The sequence below is a fragment of the Limulus polyphemus genome, unplaced genomic scaffold, assembly GCF_000517525.1.
Source record: "Limulus polyphemus unplaced genomic scaffold, Limulus_polyphemus-2.1.2 Scaffold2717, whole genome shotgun sequence".
In the NCBI taxonomy this organism is placed as follows: Eukaryota; Metazoa; Arthropoda; class Merostomata; order Xiphosura; family Limulidae; genus Limulus; species Limulus polyphemus.
The window spans coordinates 44,166-58,642 of NW_013668327.1; the positions used below are offsets into that span (position 1 = coordinate 44,166).

The window sequence follows — 14,477 nt, forward strand, 5'->3', positions numbered from 1 at the left end:
ATATATATATATATATAATATCTTAGTTAAAAATTGTCTAACACCAATTTTTAATTCTCTGAGGAGAGAGTTGTGATGGATTTATTATTATATATTGATTTTAATATTGATGTTTGGTTAAATTAAACTTATATTTAGAAATGTACATAACTTATACTATTAAATATATATTGCAAAATGCCCATCTATTCTCTAAAGTTGTAGAAGATTCTCGAGTGTAAGAATCAACAATATATGTATGTATGTAAATGCTAGTGTTAGCATCAGTATTGTTACGTAAACTGAAATTTTGAGAAACTCTACACACACCTATAAATATAATCAACATGATGGGCCAAAAAACAGTATCTATTATTGTTTTACTATAATTGGTATACTATAAACTTTGGAAGCTATAACTGTGATTGTTATAATGCTTATTAATCGGGACACTTCAGATATTTGACCAGGAACATTTATAAATTTTGAACATTACAAAGCATTTAACTTCAGTGGATTCACATTGGACATTAGTACTTTTACGAAAACATTACCTTACGTTGTCGGTAGAAAAAATTGCCATGTGATCGGTGAAGACTAACAGAGCTAGCTAGCTCCCTGTTATGTGAATTGTACCTACGCCAACTCAAAATTAACTTGCTCATCCTGAACCTTCAATAAGATATCAAGGAAGTTCCAGACTAGAAAGAAGACTTTGTATTGCTTCTAAGTTTGTGAAACTTATGTATATAAATCATTGTTTGTTGTAGCTGTTTGTAATAAATGTTATTTGAAATTGTATTATTGTTTGTATATTAAAACATTTGTACAAAACAAACTGTGTGTATCAATCTTGTTGGCAAATATCATAAATTGGATATATATCGACATTTATTTAACTACTAAATTCAAAGTACAATTTAACTCAGTTTTAGGGTATTTGAAATTGTTATATGTAACAGGTGTTATCTGGAAGTGTAGCAAAAGCCACCCCACTACACTATTAACCAAACCATTCTAAGTGGTTAGACCAGCTGGATGGGTCTTGTGTTCTCTTCGAGATGCAGATCTGGGATATATTTTTCCTGTATATGATTATTCTAGTAAGTTTTTCACATAAGTGGTTAGACCAGCTGGATGGGTCTTGTGTTCTCTTCGAGATGCAGATCTGGGATATATTTTTCCTGTATATGATTATTCTAGTAAGTTTCTCACATAAGTATTTGTCCAACACAGAAGGGCCTAACTTATTGCCTTAGCCACACTGCATACTCATGCTCAGCTAACCACTTGTGTCATAATGGCTGGTTGAGCAATCTTACATTCTGCCCACTTATGCAACACATTAGCACCATGATAAAAGTTCTTTTGATGATATCTTTTGCTTTACCACCTTTATTGGATGAAGAAATTTCCCTGCTTGTAATGGATGCAGTGTCCCACTGAGTGGTGCTCCACTAAGCTAAGGCTACCCCTTCTTTCCCTCAGTGGGTGATCAGCTCCATATGTTTTTCCTTTTCTGATGCTACATTTTCAGAAAGGAGTTCACCCGTGTTATTTCTTTATCTGCACTAACCCCTATATCATCATCTCAGTTGTGGTATTCTTGCTCATTGTTGTGCAAAGAGGTAAATAACTATCTGAAATGTTTATTCACTTTTCTGCACAACCTTCTACCATTTCCAGTGTATTTATTTTACCTTGTTAAGAATGAGCCTTTGAGTGCTAGTGCACCTGTGGATTTCTGTATGTGGAAGATGTGCCCCTCTTATATTGATGGAGGCTATAGTCTAATGATGATTGCATCATAGACTGGCACAGTACACATTAATACATGTAGGGGTGGTTGCTTCATTCAAGGCTTGTCATATGCACAAAAATCTTCATGGCAATGATGCAAGGTAATAGCTCTGTTGTGCATAGAGGTGAGTAACTATCTGAAATACATTTTCAGGTAAGGAAAATGCTAACTTTATATATATATATGTGTGTATTAAATGTATGTGTAATTTTGCTTAATTTGTAATTTTTCTGCATTTAGCACTACTGAAATTTTCCACTGTAATCATATTAAAGGGTACCTTTAAGTTTATCATATATATGTGTGCATAAACTATGAAAAATGAAAGTATATGCAAATCAGTGTTATTCTGCCTTTGAGTTTATTATATATATATGTTTTCTAGGGGCAAACCTCTATCAGTTGTATGCTCCAGACACTTACATTGTTTTGTCTGGAGATATAGATGTGGTTTACAAATTCTCCAAAGACTCTGGACTAATGGTTGAACTTGTGGAATTAAATGGAGAAAAACACAAAGTGATTTTTAAGAAAGACATACCAAAAAATCTCACTTATGGTGAGCTATCTTTTCCATGTGGCTTGGTGGACCATGCTGGTTTGTTTTTCTTTAGAATGTCCAGGACAAATGGAGTGAGTATCAACTAAACAACATTTAGCTTTAGGTTTGATGCATAATGTTGATATTAGAGTTGTGAATAAATGCCTTAAGCTTAAGATAAATGTCTCATTATTGATACTGGTATATGTTTGGAAAGGCTCTCTTTAATGTACCCAAGTCTGAAACTATGCTTAAATGTAACTAAAACATTGAAATTAAATTGCTGGTTTCACTTTCTTGCAATTCAGAGTTAGACCTAGTATGTAGTTACTTTATCCCTGCAACAAACAGAGGTTTAAGAACTTAGTATGTAGAAGGACAGATGTAGTGACTTGTAGTGGTGGAATAAAAGATACAAGACATGTGTTGAAGTCAGAATAAAAATCAGACAATTTATTTGCTGATGAAACTGAAGAGCACAGTTGATCATTGAAGTGTTAAGGCTATTTCAGTTGAGAAATAAATTCAAATTTAGAAGTAATTGAAGAAAGTAAACTATCAAGTGAAAGAAGATTATATGATAAGAGGTTAATACATGAATGAGACTTCTCCAGCAAGTCTTGACTCTCTCAGCACATGTACACTTTTTTCAAAGATTAAAAGAACCTGTCTGAGAACTGCCAAAACTGCATACAAAAAGTACCTTCTCTCTGAAGCCAACCAATCAGACAACTGGATTGTAAGAATATGAAAGTTATAAAGCAGTCCTTAAAGTAGAATACAAATAACTAACCAATCACACAGTTGATAAGTGCCTTGACTATATCAGTTGCAGAAAGTAACATCTTGTGCTGATTTTAACACATAACTTCAACTGTATGTTCCATATCAGAATATAGAAGAACTTAAAATTTTGCAGATATGAAATGCATTTTATTGGAGAGTAAGGTATCCATTATTTGAACACTATAGTTTTTAACTCATACTGGCTAATACATAGATATAACTAAACCATCAAAATATTGTCAACCAGCCTTGCCTTTGCCTTCTTCTCTTCCTGTGCCATCTTGTGAAATCATTCACTAGTAAGGTATCTGATAGTTCAGCCGCTCTATCTGTAAAATGTTCAGCAATGCTTGTTTTCACTTGTATGTGTAAACTGCAGAAGTCACTCTTTTTTTCCCCAGACAGTTTCAGTGTCAAAACAAGTTTACATTTTATATGTTCCTTTTTTCTTTGGTCTTTTTTAAGTTTTGCTTTACCCTTTTCCTATAATGGTTGTTTTTGTAGGCCTACTAAAGCTAATTCAATTTGTCTTTTCACAACTTGTGAAAAAATGATAAAAAAAATCATGGGATATCTAACTTTAAGCCCTTCTTTCTACTTTCTTTATTATTTCTTCAACAGCTATTCATGTTAGTTTAGCTTCTAAATTTCCTAAGACTTTCAGAAGATTATAGTTGTTTTTTATTTTCAGTTGTATTATTCATTAAATTTGTGTGATCTGAATTCTGTCTTTCAGAATTTTCCCTTATAAGGTCACTTTTAGATGTTCTACTATTGAGTCCCTCTCTTTTTTTTCTTTTTCTTCTTTTTCCTGTACAATATTTGCTGTGAGCAAGGGCACCTGCAGAAGAAAAATTAAGGGGGGGGGGACTCAAGTAACTCAAGTTTGAAAAAATTTTGAAATCAAAATACAAATACCATATCATTTTCCAATAACATAGAAGAATAATCTTACATATCTAGTAATTTTTTTCTTTCTGAAAATCCCGGGGGGGGTCCTTTGCTCCTTCCTGCAGGTGCCCATTGATTTGAGGATATTGCTTAAAAGATGTAATACAATTTAAAAACTTTTAGGTCAGTAAGATTAAGAGAGAGATTTTTATTGGACTTAATTTTTAATTTGGTTTCACACCAGTGCCTATCATGGGATTAGGATTTATTGGTTTAAGAATTAGGTCAATCATTTTCAGTAACTTGCATAGTTTGCTGGAAACTTGGGCTTTGAAATTGAAAGCTGTTAAAACTTTGAGCAAGTTTCTTTAACTTTTCATACTGGTGCCCTCAACTGGATCAGTAGTAATGTCAGTTTCAGTTGCTTTCCATTGTTTTTGCATGTTTATTTCCCTTAAAAAATGTATCAAAATTTCCAGTTCAGATGCTATACACAAAAAAAATAAATTAAAACTCATTTATGCTCTTCTTCTCAGGAGTTTACATTGGACTTGTCAAGAACAGAGATTACTATTATTTTTTTCTTCCCATGTTGTGTTTTCATATCACACTTTCCCAGTTTCAGCAATAAGCATAGTTAATAATACTGTAATCATTTTTATACTTTTTTACAGGACACCTGCGTAGGGCCAGTAGAATTTTTGTTTCAATTTTTGTATATATCATTTATACTGTTGTTATAAGGATGTCAAACACTAAGTGGAGTTGTTTATGTACTCTTCTTTCTGAAAACTTGAAGTAAGCCAGTGAAGAATTAAGTATACCTGCTTTCCATCTTCCATTGAGGTTTTTTGAATATGTTACTTATTGAAGTATCATGCTTGCCTATTTTAGTTGTGAATTGCAACATTGATAGTTGAAATCACTATAAAATTTATTAATGAAGGATAACAGTCTTCTCGTTTTCACCTTATCACATTTTTTCCTTGCTTTCACACAAGATCCTTTGTTTGTATATTACAAGTTATATTAAAGTTATATGGTTATGTATACAATAATTTTTTTAATCTTCTTCTTTGATATCTCTTTTTCTCATTCATGGAGCCTTTTGGAAGCATCATATCCCTTTTAGTAGTTTTATAATTTTTAGCTACAAAGTTTTGGAAGGCATGTATCCTTGACTTTAATTATCCTTCTAACATTTAGATAGTATCCAAAAGATTGTTGCGTTTGGTCTCATTAGGAGACTTTCAGCCATTTTTGTCTTATGTTTGACAGTATCTTTATCTTATTTCATCCTTCCTTGGGTTCCTTATTCCAGGAGATCGGACCATCTGGAAAGATTGCTGAACTTTTATAGTCATGTAGTTTTTTTTAGAAGACTTGAAACTGTTTTTTACTGATTTTGCTTGCCCTTTTTCCCTGTCTTCTTCATGGTTCTGTGCTAATTTATTATTCCACTTGTTTGATCTCAGCTTTCACAAACCTTTCTAGGGGTGGGAGCTTCATATTTGTTTCTTTTAATTGTGATATTAAAGGATTTTTTGGGGGGACAGGTAACATTTTGACTTGTCTCTTTACCCATGTTTTTTAAACCACTTGCTGTTAATAATGGTTCCTGTGTTTGTTTTGAGGTGCAGCATTTGGAACTCATAACTTACAAGTAGGTGATTTATCTTCCAAGTCTGTTATTCTTATTACAGCAGACCTTTTTTAAAGTTTTGATATTTCATTGTGAAAATATCTTGTCCTCTCTCTTCATTTTTCAGTTAATCAGTTGACTGGAGATTGTCTTTCTCTCATTAAGTGGCATGTGGAATCAACTAAACTGTGCTTCTGCCTGCTTTTTTAGTTTTGCCAGGGTTAGGTTTCTTGAAGAGTATAGCAGAATTCTCTCATCAGCATGCTTTGAGTATCTGTTGATTGGTTTCTAATTTTTTTTTAATTTCTTAATTGCCTAGATGTTTCTGTTTCTCATCCTTCTAATTTAGCCACTCTGTTTCAACCTGAGAGACTTTTCTCTCTAGATTCAACCTTTTAGCAAAACTCCTTTCCTGGATCTTGCAACTCATAGCTTCAAGGGAATTTTCTTGGTTCATCATCTCTCCTCTCATCAGTGCTTTGTTTGATCATGAGACAGGAATTGCTTTATGTTTGTATCATCTTTGAATTGGTACTGTATTGTGTCTTTTCCATGGCATCATTTTTCTCTAGTTGCACTCTTTATAGAATCTGGCTTGTAGGTGTCAAATATTACATAATCTTTTGTTAGACTCTCTGGTCTAGCATTGAAACATTTGCTCAGACCTTTGACTCTCTGCACTGTTGCTGGTATTTATGTCATTTTCTGACAAGGTACCTTGCTTCTACTCACATTCAGTGCTGCCCTCTGTTTGCAAAATGTTTTTCACATGCCACAAGCCTTTCACTCCCCCACACCTCTCAATTCACATGGTTTAACTGATTCTAGCATTCAAATTATCATGCGACAAACCACCACACATCCTCGTGACTCATGAAACTCCCTCTATACTATTCTAACTATCATTTCTTATTTGGCAGTGCTCGTGTTCAGATGTTTAGTTTGTGCTCTCTTCAAGAGTGTTTTTTTTTGTTGTGTGTGTGTGTGTGTATCTTCTTTTCAATTTATCTCAACAAATCTACTATTTATTATACAATAGTGATATTTATAACTTATTCCGAAGTAGAATTATTTTATATTTCTACCCAGTTACAGAACTTAATACTTCATGAAAAACATTTTTTATTTTTTTAATTCTTTTTGTCAACAAGGTGTGTTTTGTTATTCATTTTAAATTATGAATTCCAAATTCTATGTTCCTACGTCAGAGGTTATATCTTCTATCAGCACATTTACACAGATTTCAGGTGGAGGACCTTTACAGGGAATTATTGACTTTACTTTGTTGGGAGATTGATCGTCCAATGAGCTTGTGGCCCACACACTTTGAAATATGGTCCACTGATTTAGGAATATTTTTACTCTTAATATTCTTATCTGTATTTATTTGGGTTCATTAACATAACTTTAGTTAGATTGGTCAATACACATATTCAAGTTCATATTTGAAATTAGAGCTTATTTGTATCCTTTGTCCTATCACGTTAGATTAGGCTTAACATAGGTCTTTGGTATTTTAGGATTACCTGTAATTCATCTCACTGGTATATCGTAAATTAGGTTAACTATATTGTTTTTCTTCAATACATCGTATGTTATACATATGTTTTTGTCAATACACATTTACTTAATTTTATAATTTTACATTTATTTCATTTTCATTATTATTTATCTTTTATACTTCTTCATATTACCTTTGTGTGTATGGACCCTTGGAGCTGGTGCCCACACAAACTTCTTCTCCCAATATTGTACATACTTATTGTTAGGTTAGGGCTTTTTAAATTAGAGCTTAGTGATATGCTTTGTCCTGCACAATTCAATTAGTCTTAACAAGTGTCTGTTATTTTCTGTTTCCCTGTAGTTCACCTTACAGGTAAATTGATAATTAGTTTAAGTATCTTGTTTTCTTCAAAACATAGCATCTAATACATATGTTTATTTCACTACACACTTACTTGAATTTACTTTATATCGACAATTTCTTTTCGTAATTCTTTATAATTTATGCTTCTTACAATTATTTTAGTTTGTGTGGACACCTGGGGGCCACCCTACCTTCTCTCATTATTGCTTGCCTTCCTGCTTGCCTACAACTGCCAAACCCATTTTGGATGACCTAGATTTTGTCAGTTTTCCTCTACCTGAAAATGGCTTGCCTTCGCAGGCTTCTACTGCAGAATCTGCTTGGTCTACCGCAGCCTCTTTTAGACACGTTTCACAGTATAATTTCCCTCCTTTATCAGACTTTATGTTTCACGATGAGCATTTTTGTATCTCTTTGGGATGAGGGTACTTTCATGCCTTGCCCTACACAGGTTTTGGTTCATTATGCCTTAGTTTTCCATCAGGCAGATTTTATTCTTGATTCTATGTACTTAGAATCTGTTCCATGTATGGGGGACAGTCTCTGTTCATCGTATCCATCTTATCCCCCACCTAGTTTTCCAGCTTTGTCTTTATTGACTCCTACAGGAAATGTCTACCTTCCACCTCCTTTCTTAGGCATTCCACCTATACCTAGGGGATTTTTGTGGGACAATTTCTCCTCCTTCCCTCCATGTTGGGTCATTTGCCATCTTCAGGTTATACCCTCCACATGTGACTTCTTTACTTTTGGGATCTTCTGGGGTGGGACACTTATAATAGGGACTTACTGTCGGCACTTTTTCTCCACCGGTCTGTTCTTCTGGGTTACTCTTGGGGTTTCTGACACTATATTCTATATATTTTGGTTGCTTTTATGTTTCATCTTGTGACATTGCTACCTTTATTCATATTCCATTTCCAGCACCTTCCCATCCCTTACCTGTCTACCTTTGGGTTTCTACATTCTTCATGTATGCTTGATGCTGATTGGAGTTCTGGATTGATCGGTTCTGATTCATTCACTTCTTGGTTTTTCCCCATTTTAATATAGTCTTTCATCACAATTACATGGACAATTTCTGCAGGACTGAGAATGCCCAAGGTACACATTCTTATTTTTCATTCTCAGAAATCTGTCTTAGATTTTTTTCACCATGTACTTTGGTACCACTTTTGTGCCTTGCCCTTTGGACTTGTTTCAGTTCTGTACATATTTTATTAGGTAGTCTATGATTTACCTGACTTGTGTGTTTTGGAGTTTTCTTACTAACATCACTACTTGGACGTCTGGCTTTGGTTAGCTCTTACTGAAGGGGGTGGTCATAACATACTCACCTGCTTCTTACACAAGCAGCTCGGGTAGTTGCAATATCTTCAGGAGATGCTGCACGACCCATGGTAGGGTTTCTTTGGATTCTCCTCTTAACTTCCCTCCTTCCCTCTTTGACTATATTGTGATTTGACTGGCCTTTTATTCCTTGTCTTTTTCTTCCTGTAATCAATTTCTGGTGTCTGATCAGTCACCTTAACTTTAACCTGCATTTCATCCCCGTCGTTCATTGGAAGTACTTTGTCTGTTGAGCACTGGGACTACAACTCTTATTATGTTCATCTCCCATTATCTGCTTTAGGTAACTGTTTCTTCATCGTCAGGGTACTGTCTTCCACCTTTCACCATCCTTCACTCATTTGTGAGACTGTAACTGGGTAACTTTTCTTTCTTTTGTTATATATGTTAATTTTTGTGGGCCTGTCCCATGTTTTGACCAGGATACCACTATGTGGTGGGTGTTGCCTGTCCATATATACTTCAATTACTTAGAATTGTACTAAAAACCACACTGTAAAGCCATGTTGACCTCATTTTCATAATTTCCACAAAACGCTCACTGTTCTTTACAATCACATAAATTAGAGATGAGGTGTTCCATTAGATTGCTCTTAAGTTATTCTTTGTGATATATATATGCTTCTTAAGTATGCCCATTCCAGACTTTACTAACCCATGTATTTCATGGGTAAAGCAGAAGGGGATTGCTGCCCATCCCTGCCATTCCTTAGATTGAATAAGTCAGTTTGGTTTGCTTTTCAAAATAGGGTTTTGTGGTCACATTCATAACACACTGTTTCAGGATTTAGACAGTCGCCTCCTTGGATGGGTTTCTACACACCCTGGCTTAATTGTGACAGAGGGGAGTAACTTCATTTATTTTTATTTTCATATTAGAATTCATATTGTGTTTAAACTAGTAAGTTAAGTTCTTGGAAACGACAGTTTGGTCCTGGAAGGATCTGGAATTTTTATATATTAGCCTGTGAAGACCATGTTATTGTAATATGAAATACTCATTTGTTGAGATAAGGATATTGTTTTCCTCATTAAGTAACTGTACTTGAAACAGTAATAGTAACAGAAATGTTACTCAGGCTTTACTTTACCATTTTCAAATAACCTTAACCATTAAGGTAAATTACAGTATTAGTCAGAAACTGTTTATATGATTGAAAGTTGTTTACCCAAGTTGTTTCCAAGTGAATGACTCCCTATCTACTTGTGATTTCTTCATCTTTCATAGGTTATTATGTGTGGGGAGTAATATCACAGCAAACTAATTCACTTAGATAACTTAGATAATTCTAATCATTCATAATACATTCAGCTCCAACAATCTACATCTACTTTAAAATTGTCAGTTACATTTTTAGATTTTTGTGAACATGTATGTCATATGTAGGTTAAAAAATACAATTTAGTAATGTTTTTTCTTTTATGGCTAAATACACTGACTTTAAACTGAAAGTTTAATTTGAACTGCTGTTAATAAGTTTTTCTGGAAAATGTTTTGGTTTTAGTGTCATAAAAAATAGAAATTTTGTTCAGATATCTTTGTTTAAGCTTTTAAAATAGATGGCTTTGAAAGTTAATTTTTTGTAAAATACTTTTTTTTACATAATATTTTTTTTATCATACAGGAAAATGACCTAGCAAGAACTAATCTGATAAATGTATCGTGGCCACACATTAAAATTCATGTTCCTTTGTTGGTTGAGACTTACACTTCAGAGGTGGTTGTGCGTTTAGATGTTTTGGCATCTAAATGTAGTCCTCATGAGAATAATACCTACCCCATTACAGTGAATCTTCTTTATTTGGGACCCAGCTTACCACTGTGGCCAGAAATGTCTTCTTGGCAGTATTCTGACATTGTATTTACTAAGGAGTTACCAGAATGGTTATTTCACAATTTTGAGGATATCACCTTAGAATGTAACATCTTTGATAGAGCAGGATTTTATCAGGTAATAGACTTGTAAGAAAAAACTGTAAAATTATTTAAATGTATAACCGACTAATAAGTAGAAATCTTTACAAAGAACATGTTACTTTAAAAAAATGGAAAAATCTTTCATAAACCATAGCATTACTGATTTAAAGCCAGCTTTGAATTATAAAGACAACAAAACTAAGGGTTAAACCTTTAAATGACACCTGTTGATCTGTTTATATGAAGCTACAGTTTCTTCTGAAATATCTTGCATTTCATATTATAATAACCAAAGGAGTTATAATTTTCTGGATGGTTCCGTAATTTAAATTCCAGCTGTATAAGGCAGTGGTGCTAAAAAAATCAGAGTATTAGTAATTGGATAAGAACATATTGGAGGATCTGTGAGATTTTGTTAAAGTTAGTGAGTTACAGCTTTAGCACTGAAATCTTTTTTTGATACATTGGTTTGCTTATCAAATGATTCCAGGATTGTTCTTCTTCTGTGTAAATGTTACCATGCATAGCCTGAGTAAGACTGAGTCTAGCTGGAGTTATGATTTTTTTAAGATAAATAACCCATTTTATTTCTTTAAAGAAGTAGAACTGAAGCAGATATTTTTGTTGGATTTTAAGAATCAAATGAAACATATATACTTTTTTAGATAAACTATTAAGTTTTGTTTCTCAACAAATCTGTGAATCATCCATCAATCCTGAAGAACTGAACTGAAAACCCTCTTCAAATCAGGTAGACTTACCTCAGAAATACTCTCAATAACCATGGGGCTCAAAGTTCTGAATGCCCTTGATGCAATGCGGAGTATGCATCAACTTTTCTCCACTCTTTCACCTTCCACATGACTTATAGAACATATTTTTTGAGATCTTATATAAGCTTTGCTTTTTCCCAATAACTGAGATTTTTTTTTACAGTTGTGCTGTTAATTTAAATTCATATGAATTCTGATGTATATGCTTCTACCAGTTTTGGGAATTCTACACTTTCTATGGAGGGCTTACTCACATAGTCTGCCCCTAGCTTACAGGGAGATCCCATGGTGATATGAGCAACCCTCATTGATCATCAGATTCAGGCTGTTATTTCTGAATTGTTAGCTGGCTGTTATGTGGTTCTTTAATTCTCTTCTAAAGTAACTTGAATGTTATCAAATTCTTGCCAATATTCAGCCTTTGCCATCTAACAATTTTGCTGAGCTATACTTAGGAGTTTATGTTTTTGAATTTCTGTTTTTTATACTTTTTTCTCCAACTCTGAAACATATTGCTTAGTTTTTATTGTTCTTATTTCTTGATCTTGGCTTTTCTTCTTCTTCTGTTGCAGGCAACATGAATGTCCTTTCTGCCACCTTTATCAAAGAAGCCATCTTTTTCTTGTCCTCACTTTTAACTGATTTTACTTCATCCTCTAGTCCTTAGTTCTTATCTCATGATGTCTTGTTGTTCCTCCTTTTGAACTTTTAGCAACTTTCTTGTTCTGCCATCTTTCACTGAAGATGCATTTTTTTCTATTATTCACTTCAAGTAAGAGATCTGATATTTATGCCCTTGATGCTTATTATACTCTTTTTTTATGTCTATGAAGGCTTTATACTTATATCTTTATAATACCTTTTTGTCAAAGACTAGGATTGCAACAAAAGGTAACCACTGTCTTTCACCAATTGTGTTCATTGCTATGTTGCACAAATGGAATCTTTCAGAGGAACTCGAATTAGGTTGTGTATATATATTTACATTATATTGAAACTTGCTCCATCCATGCAAATGAATTGACTTGTGTAGCCAGTCTGTTTTGTCATTCATGATGTACCTGTTAATTTCAGGTTACATCTTATCAAATGTTCCATCTTGCAATGTCTTTGGCTTCCTAGTCTCAGTACCAATTGCAAGACATCCTATAGACCAGCATGAGGATGAATCCAAATACTTTTTCACACAAACTGAGGCATCCGTCCTATGTCTGGGGGCATAAGGATTGAATGTATATTTATTTTTTAAATATACAATATCAATTATAATCATGTAGTAGTTTTATCAACCTTGATTACCATAAGGTCTTAATTTTACTACATATATATATATATATATGAACAACTACAGCCAATATAAAATCATGGTGAAACAGCATATATCAGAACTAAATTTTGTTATTTTGTAGGTAGTGTGATGCAACCAAAAATTGATCACTTTTTGGAAGGGTGTATAACAGCCCTTTGAAATAAAAATATTCATACACCCAGATCATAAAGATTTGTTTAGATTGGGTCTTAGAATTTCTTAGGAGAAGGGTATCCCTTTTACTTAATAACATTGGAAAAGAAAGGAATGTAGGTCAACTTGGAAACCAGAACCATCCAGAAAATGTTATCAAAAGCCACATGTAAGAAATAACGTTGTTTCAAACACTATGAATGTATTCATTTTGTTGCTGAGACAATTATTTGTAAGTGATTGGGAGTCTTATTGTGATGTTTAGTTTAGTTTTAGTTTTCATAGAAAGGTTTATGTTTTGCTAGTTTTGTCATTAATAATCAACAACAGATTGCTTTTTATGCATCTGTTTAATGCTACTTGATACTGCATTCTTACAGCTTTAAGATAAACTTTTCAAAATACATGTTAATATATAGCAAATTAGTTTTAATTTGAAATGCAACTAAGGTAAACAAGCTTTTCCACTTTTTGGAGAAGAAACCACTTGAGGCTTCAAACATTGTGATAAGTGTTAAAAGTAATTATTTTTTAACTTAACATTTAAACATGTAGTAAAGAGTGATTACTAGAATTTTTAATAAATATAATTTTACAGTGTAATCATTTTTATAATTCAAGCTATATTTTCTTGTGCAACCCAGTTTATTATATATATATATACCAAAACATACATACCTTTGCTGACACTAATAGCTATTTCTCGATCTTCATCTTTGCCATCTAACGGTGTGTTTGGTTACTCTAGTCTTCATATAACCCAACCGACTGCCCTCAGCAGTATCTAATTTGCAAAACTTTACATTGACTTTCACACGTCCTATGTGTAGGTACTGTATATAAGCACTGTATACAGACAATGAAATCACTTTTTCTCGACAAAGCGCAAACATTCAGACTAACATTTTGTGATTTACATTTCTTAGTTTTCGCTTTCTAATAATCAGGAATTCTTTGTTTTGTTACCCAGAGAAATATTTTGTTGAATTTATTTTTTTCCTACAAATATATTAAAAAACAACAACAAACAAACTGGGATATGAATTCTCATGTAATGGTTTCAAACACGGAAACTACTCAGCCTTTGTCTATTCCCTTTTCGTTATCTAGTAGTGGTCAGCAATTTGGGGGGGGGGCACTCTCTGTGGAAGCTGTCCGTGACCTGATTCGGGGTGAGATCAAGTCCTTCATGCAGCCCCGGGGTATCTCAGCAGGAGGTGCTGATTTGAATTTTCTTTCTGAAACTGGATATCCTAGGGAGAATTTAGACTCCCTGTTTCCTGCTCCTTCTTTCACTAGAGCTTCATCTCCTGAGTACTCATCTGATCAGCCACCTTCTGCCCCTTTTTTCTGCAGTTAGTTACATGTGTTTGTGAAGTTTTGGAGATGCAACTAGTTGCTTCTGAGTCTACCCTGCTTTGTTGTCCAATTGTTCTCAATGGGATTGCTTAGTTTTTCCTCCTTCTC

The 14,477-nt window shown here is 33.6% G+C and overlaps 1 protein-coding gene across 1 annotated transcript in view; it reads left to right on the top strand.

Annotated features, from left to right (window-relative positions):
- Nucleotides 1-10,490: 10,490 nt before the first annotated feature.
- LOC106467719 overlaps nucleotides 10,491-14,477 on the top strand; it is a 13,348-nt gene continuing 9,361 nt past the window's right edge. The window contains exon 1 of the mRNA XM_022395907.1: nucleotides 10,491-10,809. Coding sequence (XP_022251615.1) covers nucleotides 10,690-10,809 — 120 coding nt within the window. The 5' untranslated portion in view covers nucleotides 10,491-10,689. The remainder of the gene's footprint in view (nucleotides 10,810-14,477) is intronic.